Source organism: Oryza brachyantha, chromosome 5, assembly GCF_000231095.2.
Source record: "Oryza brachyantha chromosome 5, ObraRS2, whole genome shotgun sequence".
Classification (NCBI taxonomy): domain Eukaryota; kingdom Viridiplantae; phylum Streptophyta; class Magnoliopsida; order Poales; family Poaceae; genus Oryza; species Oryza brachyantha.
Window position 1 is genome coordinate 7505755 of NC_023167.2, and position 13592 is coordinate 7519346.

The 13592-nt window shown below is 44.6% G+C and overlaps 1 protein-coding gene across 1 annotated transcript; it reads left to right on the plus strand.

Annotated features, from left to right (window-relative positions):
* Window positions 1-12253: 12253 nt before the first annotated feature.
* On the plus strand, window positions 12254-13277 carry LOC102704615. The gene has a single exon (XM_006655097.1). The coding sequence runs from the start codon at window positions 12309-12311 to the stop codon at window positions 13275-13277; it is 969 nt and encodes a 322-aa protein (XP_006655160.1). The 5' UTR covers window positions 12254-12308.
* Window positions 13278-13592: the final 315 nt, after the last annotated feature.

Below are 13592 nucleotides of genomic sequence, written 5' to 3' on the forward strand. Positions count from 1 at the left end.
CTTAAGAAGCAGCTGCTTTCGCACGATTATGCTGATTTTGAGAGACTGGTTGACAAGGCCATCCGTCAGGAGGACCAGCACCTCCAGATGGACATGAAGAGGAAGGCCTCTCAGTTCAGATCCAATCAGCCGCACCCGCAGAAGCCCCGATTCCACGCTGGCCCTCACCCTCCAAGTCAGCAGCACGGGCAATCTACCTTCATTGTCCGCCAGCACTGTCTCTACAATCCAAACAACTTCAACAGCAGTGATTCGTCCCAGCGTGTTCCAACTCAGCATGCTCTCCCAGCACCAGCTCCTCGACAACGGAATGCTCCTCCACCAACAGCTCAACCTCCTCCAGCCAGGAAGGATATAGGTGCTAAGCCTGGGGTGTGCTACAACTGTGGCGACCCAAGTCACTTCGCCGACAAGTGCCCGAAGCCGAAGCACAGCGGGTAGAGGTTTGTGCAGGCTCGCGTCAACCACGCCACCGTAGAAGAAGCACAGGCCATGCTAGAAGTGATACTGGGTACGTTTCCTGTCAACTCCATACCTGCTATAGTACTTTTTGATTCTGGTGCTACGCATTCTTTTATTTCAAGAAAGTTTGTGGGAATGCTTGAGTTAAGAATGGATGGGAATCGTGGTGGACGATGGCCTATGTTGCTTCTGGATTCGCCTAGGCACAAGAGGGGGATGCACGACTTGGTGTAAAGAAGGGGGCGAAACCTGAAGTGTGGTGCGATTGTCTAGGGAGGGTTAGGTGAAAGGTCTTATCATGGTTTCCGTAGTGAGGTATCGTGGTGATACGTTGGGGAATGGTAACATGCTGGGTTGCTGTCACGCCCAGAAATTTCTCACACGAATTTCTGAACTTAATTGTGTATTAAATCCCTGCCCAGGACCAGCCAGGGTACACAAAAAGACAATGTTGATTACATAACCATCGTTCTTAGAAACAACTGAAAATTACACTTATTCTAGCGGAAATGCAGCGGAAAGAAAAACAAAGGGGTAGACTAGCTCCAGCGGGTACGGCTCCAGTCCACAGGCAACACTTCGACGGCGGAACAGCTCACTCCTGAGAGGCACCTCCATCGGACTCTGCTTCTAGCTCTGGGTTGGGAAAGTTAAGCAAGGCTGAGTACAAACCACCGTACTCAACAAGTAACACGGACAAGGGGAAAAAATAAATGATGCAATGGGATTTGCAAGGACAGGCTAGGGTTAGTTGCAAAGAAAAGCAGCAGTTTAAATAAATAACAGAGCTTAAAGAATAAAGGTAATTAAGAACAGTAAAGCATAAATAAAATAAGCAGTTGTAAAGTACCACAACACTGTCCAACGTTACACCACGTTGCAACAGGCCCAACCACTACTCAACGTTACACCACGTTGCAGTAGTCCCGAGAGATAACCAATTTACTCAAGTTATTAGGGTTCACTAATCACAGTGAAGCTGGGAGCTCGCCCGTAACCGTGGGCACGGCTATTCGAATAGTTTATACTCTGATCAGAGGTGTACTACCGTACCCACAAGACACGACTCCACTACATTTGAACGTGCGCCGACATACACGCGGGTCCCACGGGAGGAGAGAGAAAGGAGGGGCGCGGGGTGACTGACGGGTGGGGCCTACTCGTCAGCGAGAGGGAACAGAGAGGAGGGGGGCAGAGCGCGGCTCGGGCAGACGGCGGCGACCGGCGGGAGCGGCGGGCGACGCGGCGGCGGCGGCGCACGGCGACGGCGCGACGGCGATGACCGACGAGCGGCGACGACGCGACGGCGACGACGGCCGAGGCGGCGACGCACGGCGACAACGGAAGAACAGCGGTGACGGCGACTGGCGAGCGGCGACGGCGCGGCACGCGCGGGCGCAAGCGACGGCGGCCAGACGTCGGCGACGCGGAGGCGACGACGACCACGGCGGCCGGCGGGAGCGGCGAGCTTCGGTCTCGTCCGGCGACGGCGCGCGACTCGGCGGTGGTCGGCCGGAGAGGGGGAGAGAGAGGGGAGGAGGGTGCGGGTGCTCACCGGCGGCGGCGAGAGCGCGGACGGGTCGGCGAGGCCGAGGCGGAGGTAGCGACGCGGGTGGGAGCGGGAGATCGGCAACGGCGGCGGAGATCGACGGGTGACGGCGACGGGCGAGACGCGGCGGCGGAGAGGTCGGAGGAGCTGCGGCGGGCGCGAGACGTCCACCGGCGACGACGAGAGCCCGAGAAAGGTCGGCGACACCGAGACGGAGACGATGACGCGGCTAGGCGGCGACGACCGGTGACTGGTAGCGAGATTGCGCGGCGGCGGCGAACGGCGGCAGCGCGGCGGCGACTCGAGCGACGACGGAAAGTGAGCGACGGCGCGCGGCGGCTCGGGATTTATAGGGTGGCGGCACCGGCTAGGGCAGGCGGAGGTTGGAGACCGAGTCGGCGATGACGCGGTCTCGGCGGCGGCCGTTGCGGCGGCGGCGGTTGCGGCGACGGCGCGGAGTCCGGCTCGGACGCGGCGCGGGCGCGGGCGGGCGAAACGGTCACTGACAGGTGGGCCCCACCTGTCAGTGGCGCGTGAGAGCGGAGGGAGGCGGCGCGGACTCGCGGCGCGGGCGACGCGGCGAGCTGGGCCGAGCGGCGGCCAAGGCGGGGCGCGCGCGGGCGGAGGGAAACGGCCGGTCGGCTGGGCCGGCCGAGGGGGAAGATGGGCCGGCTCGGCTGGGCCGGCCCGGGAAGGAAAAAAAGAAAAAGAAAAAGAAAAAGAAAAGGAAAAAGAGAGAGGGAGGAAAATTGGACTTCGGCTCAATTTGAGAAGGAAGGGAAAAAGAAAGGAAAAAGGAGGGAAAAAGGGAAAACCCCACTTTTGCCGAGTTTTAAATTAATTTGTTTGGCCAAATTTTATACTTCTGCAATTTGAATTTAAATCCTGTTAGTCGATTTGCGAGCCTCGATTTGGTTGAATTAATTCCTTTTAGAGGGATTTTTCCTGAGTTAATTAAGCCAATTGTTACTTACGAATTTCTTTTTACGGTTTAGGCTTAGGACGAAACTCCGGGTGTGACAGTTGCCATGTCTTGTGGGTAAAGTTGTACACCTCTGATTAGAGTAAAACTATTTGAATAGCCGTGCCCAGTGTTCAGGGTGAACTGACAGATTCATTGTGTTTAGTCAAACCATTAATAACCTGATTAATCTGGTATTGGTTTGAGACTACTACAATATGGTGTAACGTTGAGTACTGGTTGGGCCTGTTGCACCGTGGTGTAATGTTGAACAGTGATGTTGGTATTTTAGAAAATGTTTATTTATTTTTTATTTACTTGTCTATTTATGTTATTCTATTTAAATCCCTGTTATTTATTAAATATTGTTTTATGCAATTATCCCTTTAGAGTTAGAGATTGAATCCGATCAAGGTGACTCTTAGGAGTAAGCTTTCCGTCGTCAAGCCGTTGCCTGTGAACTAGAGCCGTGCTACACTAGAGCTAGTCTACTTTACCTTTCCACTATATTTTCGTTAGTTTAAATATTATTTTCAGTTGTTTCTAAGAATGATGCTTACGTAATCAGCATTATCTATTTTTGTACCCTGGCTGGTCCTGCACAAGGATTTTAATACACAATTATGTTCAAAAATTCGTATGAGGAATTTCTAGGTGTGACACTACTGAAACAGGAAACAAAACTACTTTTAGTGGATTCTTGACAAAATTATTAATCCACCACAATTTAAATGGGCTTAAATGGACTTTGGATTCAAAAGTTATGAATTTTAGAAGTTATGTTGTTTCTTGCTTAACCTGCAAAAAAACGGGTTAATGACTTTTTAACAACAACTTAGATGACTCGGGAAACCATGAACCGATCACGTATTCGCAAAACAGAACCAAAACATGCATGAATAATAGATTTGCATGACGAATCAAAACTAAAATGCGAACCCGCAAACTATCGGCAGAACAACGACAGGATTAATGACCCATTAAACCGAGATTAAACGACTCGCTAAATAGGAAACTTAATGACTTTAATGTAAAACCGATCTACGGATACGAAATTGAATTTCGCACGGCAAAACCATCTCACATTAGCTACTAGATTAGAAAACCAAAAAATTTTAAATGATAGACGAATTTAGATTGTTTCGCAGGACAAAACGTTTGCGAAACTGAGATTTGGTGGAGGAATCGGCTAGTGGCGCTTGCTGTTCGTCCGAACATGTGGTGATCAACGGGGCTCAACGACGACATGGGTGGTGGCCTAGACGAAACGCCGACTGCAGAGGGACGATGGGCAGAGGTGACCGGCCCGGGAGGGAGACGGGAGGCGACTGGCTGAGAGGGAGACGACAGGCTCGTGGCCGGCTGGAGGAAACCCAGCGGCGGAAGGGGTGGCTATAACTAGCGGCGGCAGAGGGGACATGGCCAGTGGTTGGGGAGGCAGCTTGGGGCTGGCTCACAGCTAGGGCATGGGTGCGGGCAGGGCTTCGGCGCATGGGAGGAAAACGGGAGGGGAAAAGGTGTGGAGCTTGGGGTATAAACACTTAGAGATAAACTAGGAATCCATCCCCTAAAAAGAAGAAATGGATTAGAGTCCTAAGGAAACTAGACTAGGATTAGGAGTAGGAATCCTACTCGGATTAGGTTAGTGATAGAGGGGGGAGAGGTGGGTGGCCAAGGGGGAGGGGACAGGGGGAGGGTGCTTGCCGGGGGAGAGGTGGGTTGTGGGCTCAGCCACAAGGAGGGAGGCGGAGGAAAGCCTACAAGCTTTCGGGCCCAAAAACCCGAGCGAAACTCCGATTTGGCCCAAACGAAAACCTACGGCTAGAGAAAAAGAAAACGGATGACTCATTGAAAACAGATGGCCAAGGGGGCGGGGACAGGGGTGGGGGGTCATCCGTTTGTTACAAAATCCCCACTAAGCCCTGAGCTATCTGAGTCGACCCTATAACTGCTGCTTGTCATGAAGCAGTCCAGTAGAACAATAGTACCGATGTATAATGTCCTTCAACTCAGAGTTGTTCATGACACCCCTTATGCAATTCTTGACATCAATTTCTCGACAGACCAATTTGCCTTTGACTTCCTATCCTAAAGCGGGTACGACACATGCAAAATGGTTTTACAAATCAAATCATATATTACTTGCTACCTCCTATGACAGTTGTTGAACAAAGTAATATGACCATCAATTTATTGCAATGTATGTGATGCACTATAGGCACTCCATTTGGCCTTACCAAAGTTGTTGTGAACGCCAATGCCATACAATTATTCACGGTCAGGGGTGGGAATGGGCGGAGTTCTTACTGTCAAGTTGTCGGTGTTATCTTCGTAGTCCGTACTCCTAGCATGTGCAGGGCTTCATGTCGGAGGGCTGCAGCTGCGCGTACTGCTACCCCGCTGTCCACGACCCCTCCCTTGCCTGGAGACGGCTGAAGCCGACCGCCCTCCCCCATACGCCGGTCGATGTCCACCTCTTCCGTTGGCGCTTCGCGATAGCCTGTTCGCCGTGGACCGGCCAGCGCCGCGTCCCGGAAGCCGACCAGGTGGTGAAGGGGATGTGTTACCTCCCCATTGGCGTAAGTTGCCATCTCCGCCCAATAGCCGACATCATTGAGTTCGAGAGACTACATACGGAGGCCACCATGGGGTTTCCCGCTACTAAAGTCACCGTCCGGGTTCCTGTGCGGGTTCTGGCTACTCGAGCCAGTGTGGTGGTGGGGGCCGGTTGGCCAAGGGCCCCCGTCATAGCCAGACGACAATAGCTCCAGGCTGAAGAAAGCTCCGGAGCCTAGGGGCCACCGCCGGTGTGTGAAGGCTCCGGAGCCGTAGATGCGCGTGAAGGCTCCAGAGCCGTACGGGCTGCCATCGGTGTTGCTGCTGCCCTTATCACTGTCGTAGTCGTTGTCAAATCCACCGAAGTGGTTGCCACTGGTGCCGTCGTGGAGCAACATTTTTGGCCTGAGTTTGCAGATATAGTGCAGCAGATGGTCGATATGTGTGTGCGCAAGGGGGGCAGTCGACGACAAGGCAGATCAGGCGCGCACTACCGGCGCCAGGGCGATTTCATCGCTGCGAGCAAGCTAAGAGGGTGGGGGCGACAAGGACGGGAGAGGGGAGTGGTGGAAAACGACTGTCCACCCCAAATTTCCCCTTCGGCACAACTCATCGGTGACGGGCATAATATTCTGGCCCGATTGAGGTAAAGGAGGTCATCTCAATCGGGCCTAATGTTGCCCCGTCATAGATGAGTGTTATCAGTGACAGGCTATAGCTATATGCACCTATACGAGTACATCTACGACTGAGTTAATTTAGGCCTGATTAAGATGAGTTCGTACTGACGACCCACAAAGCCAATCATGGTAGAGCCCATAGCAGATGAGAGAATCTGCACCAGTGAGAGCACGTATATAAAAGTTTTATTTATAAATTATTTTCATTTATAGATATGCTATGGGGCTTAATGACCCCATCGATCTCGATTGTAATAGGTACAGTATGTTCAACCTGGCAGTAAGACAATCTCACATGACTACTCTACTTAAACCATCACTCAATCATGCAAAATCAGTGGGTCCAAACTATATATATATATGACACTTGATCTCGTCCACCAGGAGTACTGTCCATGCATATCCACACATGGATGGTGGGGGTAGCTCGCTGATGGTTTGATTAGGAAGGAAAAGGTGTCTTTTCATTATGTTATTGCTCGCTTTTGCATATAATTCCCTTGAGTCCAAGCTGGTCCACACATTAGTACGAGCCTAATTAACACAAATCCTAGTTATTTCGTTCTTCCGACTCTAATTCGATCATGTGATACGGTATGTTCTGGGTGTAAGTCCGGCCATTTAAGACCCAACCAATAAATAGGCAATTTTGTCGGATCAGAAAGAATCTTTTTTTGCACTAGCTATATGTAGTTTGGACTTTGGAACGTATACTGGGCACGTATACTTCCCCTACACACTGTGCATACCAACGAATAAATATTAATAAAAATATATTTAAATTAAAGTTAGTGCTTATAAATCTAACAGAATTATACATACGTTTAAAGTATTATCTCCAATTTGTTATACACAGAGAAATATAAAGATAAATTTCTGAAATATTTCCATTCTCAAAATAGTCAGATTTCTATTCTTTCGCTGTTGTTAAAATACAATGAATTCGAACATTGAACTTTTTACATGTGGAAAATATATGCATTTTTTATTGAAAATTTTGTGATATTTAGTAGTTCGTGTGTAAAAGGACGCATGCAAATGATACATTTGTATATATATACCCCTATATATACCCCTATATTTTAGTTTTGCTTGTACATTTGTAAGCCCAATTTAAACTTTCAACTTTAAATTTGGAGTTGATTTTGAGGTTTTTTTCTCTATAATTTTTTTTCTGTTTTGGCTTTTAGACCATTATGAACACATATATAAAAGTTTTATTTGTAAATTATTTTCCTTTTGTAAATATATCGTTTATTTTTTTTTCATTTAGAAAGCCAAAAGTGGCCGTGACAGTGCATGCAGCAGGGTTCTTGAAGGGACATGATCGATATTCCAATGCTCGTACCTTTCTATGATAACGAAGTATATGCTTAGATTATTCACCATAAACTTTTACATATAAATTCGCTTTCTAGCGGATAGTTCTCGTATCTGTTTTCGAAAAAACATTCCGAATCCGAGAAATGATCTTCGAAAATATTCCGATCGATTGGTTCGGTTCCTGGAAGCAGGTGCAAGATTCCTAGAAAGTTCTGTTCCATTTTCAACCTTAGCTATAAGAAGGAACTAAATTCCAATGTAAAACCATACAAGGATGCATAAAAATTATTACAGAAATTAATAACTATAAATCCTTATCTAGTTAGACCGATTAGACAAATTAAATTAACATGATTTAATCTGCTCGTTTATTGAAACATCTTGCAACTGATCCCGAACAGTATCAAATTAGATTACACGTACGCCATAACTCTAATTTTATCCTTGTTTTATTTCCGATGTTAATTTTCTTTTGTTCGCAGTAGCTGACCTTTGAAAATCATTTATATTGTTTCAAAATTGAAGATCTACATGACTGAAATCAACAATTTTTCATACCCTGTAACAAGATGTCCAACTGTAGTCATCAAAATTTATCTAGTACATCGATTAATTAAATGTTTGTATTGTTGATAGAAATATCTCGCAACTGATATCAAACAGACAGCATAAAGATTAGATTATTGGATGTTATTTATGTTGTAGTGTGTTTTTTGGAAGTGTTTCTTTGGTTCTTATCAAATATATTGGCAAATAATTTTCAGACTACTATCTATCTCTGCATTATCTGTGAGTTTAAGTTAGTGCAATTATATATATTAGTATCAAACAATTAATATTATCAGTTCACTAAAACTAATATGTCCTGAGGATGGAAATCAATCATACGGCCAGTAGTTATACCTATATCATTTGAACTTTTTGTGTTAGTTCAATTTTTATATCCTAAATAATATGTGTATTTTCCCTTGACTGCCTAGATTTAGTAATAACTTGACAGGTTTCTTTCCATAAACGAGAAGGTACCCTCGGGTATCCAACATTAGAGAATTCTGTATGGTGAATTTGTATGACTAAACATGCATGCATGGTAGGTACTTTGTTTTTTGCGGCACATGACCAGATGTGTATCATAATTTACATATATATGAGAGAGAGAAAGGGGGGAAAGAGTTTTCTTGAAATGAGTCACAACTTAAGGGCCGCCTCATGAGTAGGGTCTAAAAACATATCAAATCACCTCCAAATTTTGATTTATAAGACTCAATAAAGCCTTCATATGAAAATCTTATAACATACAAAAAAAATTCTATTTTTGAAGATTTTCAAGTATTTTTTTAGAATTTTTAACGTATATATATACACAAATATTTTCGTCCCAACTCAGATGTGGTATGGTAAGTGGCAAAGTGTAAACGAAGCATATCTGATAATTACCCTACCTGAATTGGTTTGGTTAGCTAGTATCACATGCATAGGCGCTGGTTCGGCGTAATTGTTTTGTCCTCACTTTTGTTTGATTGTGTTTAAACATGTCATTCTTGATCATCTTGAAACTGCATATATGAGGGAGATGTAGCTAGCACGTACAGACACATGCATGGGAAGTGAGGATAAAGATGTCATCTTCCTCCCCGGCCTACAAATTAAGCTCTCGGTACTGACACATTGGAGCAGTGGAACTAAAATTAAGCCTGCACATGCATGTGATGCCAGAAGACTCTTTAGTAGTATATATTTCCTCTGATGCATTCCTGCATTTAGCAGTACTTGGATTCCATTCTCTACAGTACATATTCACTTCTTTCTCCATGCAACTCTTTGTTTTGTTTCTTCCTATCTTCTCTTCCCAACAAAATTACATGTACACCCAAAGAAATTTCTACACTTTTTTGGCTTAACTTAATTATGTGTTTGCATACCGAGGAGGCAATGGCCGGGAATGGCAACCTGCTGATTTATCGGAGTCTCGTAAATGCATGTGTTTTCAACAACTTTTTGCAAATGTCCAGCAGCTCGTGCGTGTTATTTGAACGTACACTACGGGCTTCCATGGATGTCTACAGTTAATGTAATTTTACACTTCTCTAGAAACCGTGCAAATGATATGATAGTTTGTAAAGACTACTCAATAAATTAAAAGAGTACACTAATTAAGAGTACGAGCTGCTGGTAGTGGCTCCAAAGTCTGGTATATGGTGGCTTTTGCTGGCTGCTAATACGAGTGTCATTAGTACAGAGATGCACTTAACTGTGTGCTTGTTTTGATCGAGAGCTGTTTGCGCGCTCCTGGACAAGTTTGTTCAGTGAGTCCAACAGCTTGAGGTGTACTGAAGGGTTGTCTGCAAGTGAGCTATAGCTAAGCTAGTCAGTTTAGTAGTCATGAAAAATAATATAATATATATACATGCACATGGTTAGAGGAATGTCCAGTTAAATTAGCTACAGGGTATGTTGCTCTGTGATTAATATACTATAGCATATGTCCTATTCTGTGGTGCAAACGAGATCATAGAGGTAGCTAGTTGTGTGGGATGTGAGGGCAGAACAGTAGTATAGCATTGGAGATGTTGGTTGGCTAGGGGCGATTATATATCTTGCGGATGCTATCGTACTGCAAGAACCATATATAGTACTGGGCATATATCTTCAATAATCGTGTGGGAGGGAATATGGAATCAACTGCACTGCTCGCAACTGGTGTATTTTAATCGAATAGTTGTACTGGATATGCGTATGTCATTAGGGCTCAGCAAGACAAACATACCTTTAGGATGTTTGGAATGAAACTATATTTTATGGTATCAACGCATATAGAAGATGGCTTTATGATTTACCTGCAAATGTTAATAACTACAAGGAACCCTATATATATGTGATATTATATATGAACACACAGTCTAAACTAATTTTATAAAAGGTAGCGGTAGTGACAGTGAATCTGCCATTCCATCTACCCCTTGTTAGTTTTACAAATCTATTAACTCATTAAGGTGATGGAAAAATAAGTCTCATGCTCTCTCTAACGGGCTAGAAATTTCGACATTAATCAAAAAAAATAAGAGAAAAAAGAGAAAATATTAGGTTTTTTGGCGTCGCACAAGGAAATTTGTGGAGTCCGACAAGGAAAAAACCTTGTATATGTTTCCTCCTTGATGTGAGAATATCGTAACTTGATATGCGCAATTATTTGTTTCAGCTTTGGATCAATGTAAATATATATATATATATAATTAGTATATTTTGTGATACCGAGACATCAATTTATTCCGCACTTATCGAATTTTATAATTTTGCTCCTCACCTATCTATTTGTACTATATAATTTCATATTAGTTTTCAATGTAAGATATTTTTCTTTATACCCGTTATGCTTTATCTTCCTCATCACCTTGATTTTTTTATTTTTAAAATATTTTTAATAAATAATTTTATTACTAAATCTCGGGAGAATATATTTCCACCGGATGAACCTTTTGGCCATGCCAGTGTGAGTGGTGTGGCAAGACAACGCTGCCACGTAGCATGGTTAGCGTGGCAATGCTGCCACGTCACCGACAATAGCATGGCAAGCCTGCCATGCCAAGATTAAACTTTGCGTGGCAGCGTTGTTTTTCCACACCAATATTAATGGCGTGGCCAAAAGGTTCATCCGGTGGAAATATTTTCTCCCAAGGTTTAATAATAAAATTATTTATTAAAAAGGTTTAAAAAAATAAAAAAAATCCCATCGCCTGTATTATCTTCCTCTCTCCTGTTGATTTTTCTCTCTCAATCTCTCTTGCTAACTGGACTTGCTAATATATACATTATTACTTAGCATACCTTGACGATCTGCCTATAGAAATCTTGAATATAGTAAACACATATGGATAATAGATAGTATATCATTGAGAACAGTACTTAGATTATAGAAACTATCCTTAGATAGACTGTTGTTAGATACTATAGTTTGAAAATAAATCATAATCAACTGTTGAATGCTTGGATAGATCAAATGCGTGGGTGTTTATTTCGGCATAATGTGGACTCTGAATGAAATAGACACTTTTTTTGCTTGAATAAGTCATGCACCGGCTCTTAAACGTGATGTATGTTTAAGTGGAGTTTTTATAAAATAAATCTTACTGAATACATCATGTGTCTGTCTAAAAAACTTGAGCGTGAGAAAAACTTTATAGTGGACAGTTGGAAAATCTCCTTGTGAACAATGTTTTTGGCGACATCTTCTACGGGTCAGTCTGAGTCGTCGATCAGTGTACATTCAGCCCGTTTCGATTTGTCACTCAAGAGAACGCCACATATAGCTGCCCATGGCAGAATATTTGTTGAGACAGAGATATAGCCTAACCTTATCAAGGGACTGGCCTGGGCTCTTGTTAATTATCGTAGGCTGCACTAATTAGCAGCCACTGATCTGACATTTGAGTAAGAACCACTTTGTGTTTCTTGCAGAAACAGTCACTGTTATGTAAGAAACTGAGAAGCAAATGATGGGGACCTCTTGGTACTATTATTGGTTGGAGGAACTAATAGTACTACAGATAATCAAAATAGGAGTCGCTTTGCATCCATAAAGACAAGCAAACCAAGCTACTTTCCCATCTTCCATAGCCTGCAGCTCTTCTCCCCTTTTGCTTCCTCTCATAGCTAGATCCTCACATGTACTCCTGTCCTCAATCTTGGGTTCAGAGCCTGACCTCTTCTCCGTCTAGCCATCTTTCCATCATCCTTGGTCCTGCAAAAGCTAGCTATAAAAGTTTGTTAGTATTATTTCATGGATCCAGCAAGGTACTGGGTGCTGGCGAGGAGGAAGCTGGGAGATCAAAAGACGCCACTCTTCCCCAACACCCCGCATATCACCGTCGGCGGCAGCTCAGCCTCCTACTATGAGTCATGGGAGGAGCGTGCCTTCGCGGAGGACTCAGCAGGGCATCTCGGTGGCTGCATCTGGCCGCCGAGGTCCTACTCCTGCAGCTTTTGTGGCCGCGAGTTCCGGTCGGCACAGGCTCTCGGTGGGCACATGAACGTCCACCGGAGGGACCGGGCAAGGCTCAAGCTCTCCGGGATTGTGGAGGACGGCGCTGGCCATGGCGGCGAACAAAACCACGTCATGCCGCCGCACCAAAGCTACATGATCCAACCATGTCGTCCCCAAATTGGCGCCGGCCAGCAGCATGCCTACATCCCAAACCATAGTATTGGTGCTCCTCCCAGTGCTGACACCAACCCTAATTCTGTTTGTGGTGTTATCACGTATCCTGCTAGATCCTTGCTTCATGTTGCAGCTGCTAGAACTGCCTGGGGCAAACAAGTCCTTACTGCTTCTCTTGTCCCGCCGAAGTCGCCTTCGGCTAGCAGTGGACATATGACACTGTTTCCCGGTGTTGTTCCATTGCCACAAGATCATGAAAGAGCATCGACCTGGATGAGTTCGAAGCTTGATCTGCGTTTTGGAGAAAATGAATTGAAGATGAGTGTTTTGGGTTGCCGTTCAAGAATGGACTTTATGATGAACGAAAATGACAAGGACTATCAAGAGGTTGCTGAAGCAAATCACAAGAGGAGAAGAATTGATTTGGAGGTAAACCCCTTGGTTCTAAGTTCATCCTCCAGTAAGCATCAACAGCCAGATGGTGGTGATGGCCAACATCATGAAAAGGTACCAAAACATTGTCGTAGCTCGTCGGTTGAAAAACTAGATCTTGAGCTTAGACTTGGGGAAGCTCCAAAAAAACTAAATTAGGTTTCATTTCCACTGCTGTATCTCAACATGATTTCGAATGCTTTGTTTGTATTTATTCACAACTCTTGTTTCATAGAAATTATCCTTGTTTTATAACATGGTTTGTGTTATCTGAATAATTTATCCTAATTCCATCCTATGTTAACAGCCTTTATTTCCTTGAAAATGATTAATTTGAAGAAATTGCTTTTCTCTGTAAGGGAACTTACTAAAAAATACTCCACCAATTTGTCATATGCTGTAAGAAGGTACTAAATTCCTATTTAAAACCTTGCATCGATGTATAAAAATTATTACCGAAATTAATAAGTATAA

Bases quoted from the DNA above. Each gene is read 5' to 3' on its own strand.
- LOC102704615 (XM_006655097.1), top strand. From the start codon at position 12,309: ATGGATCCAGCAAGGTACTGGGTGCTGGCGAGGAGGAAGCTGGGAGAT.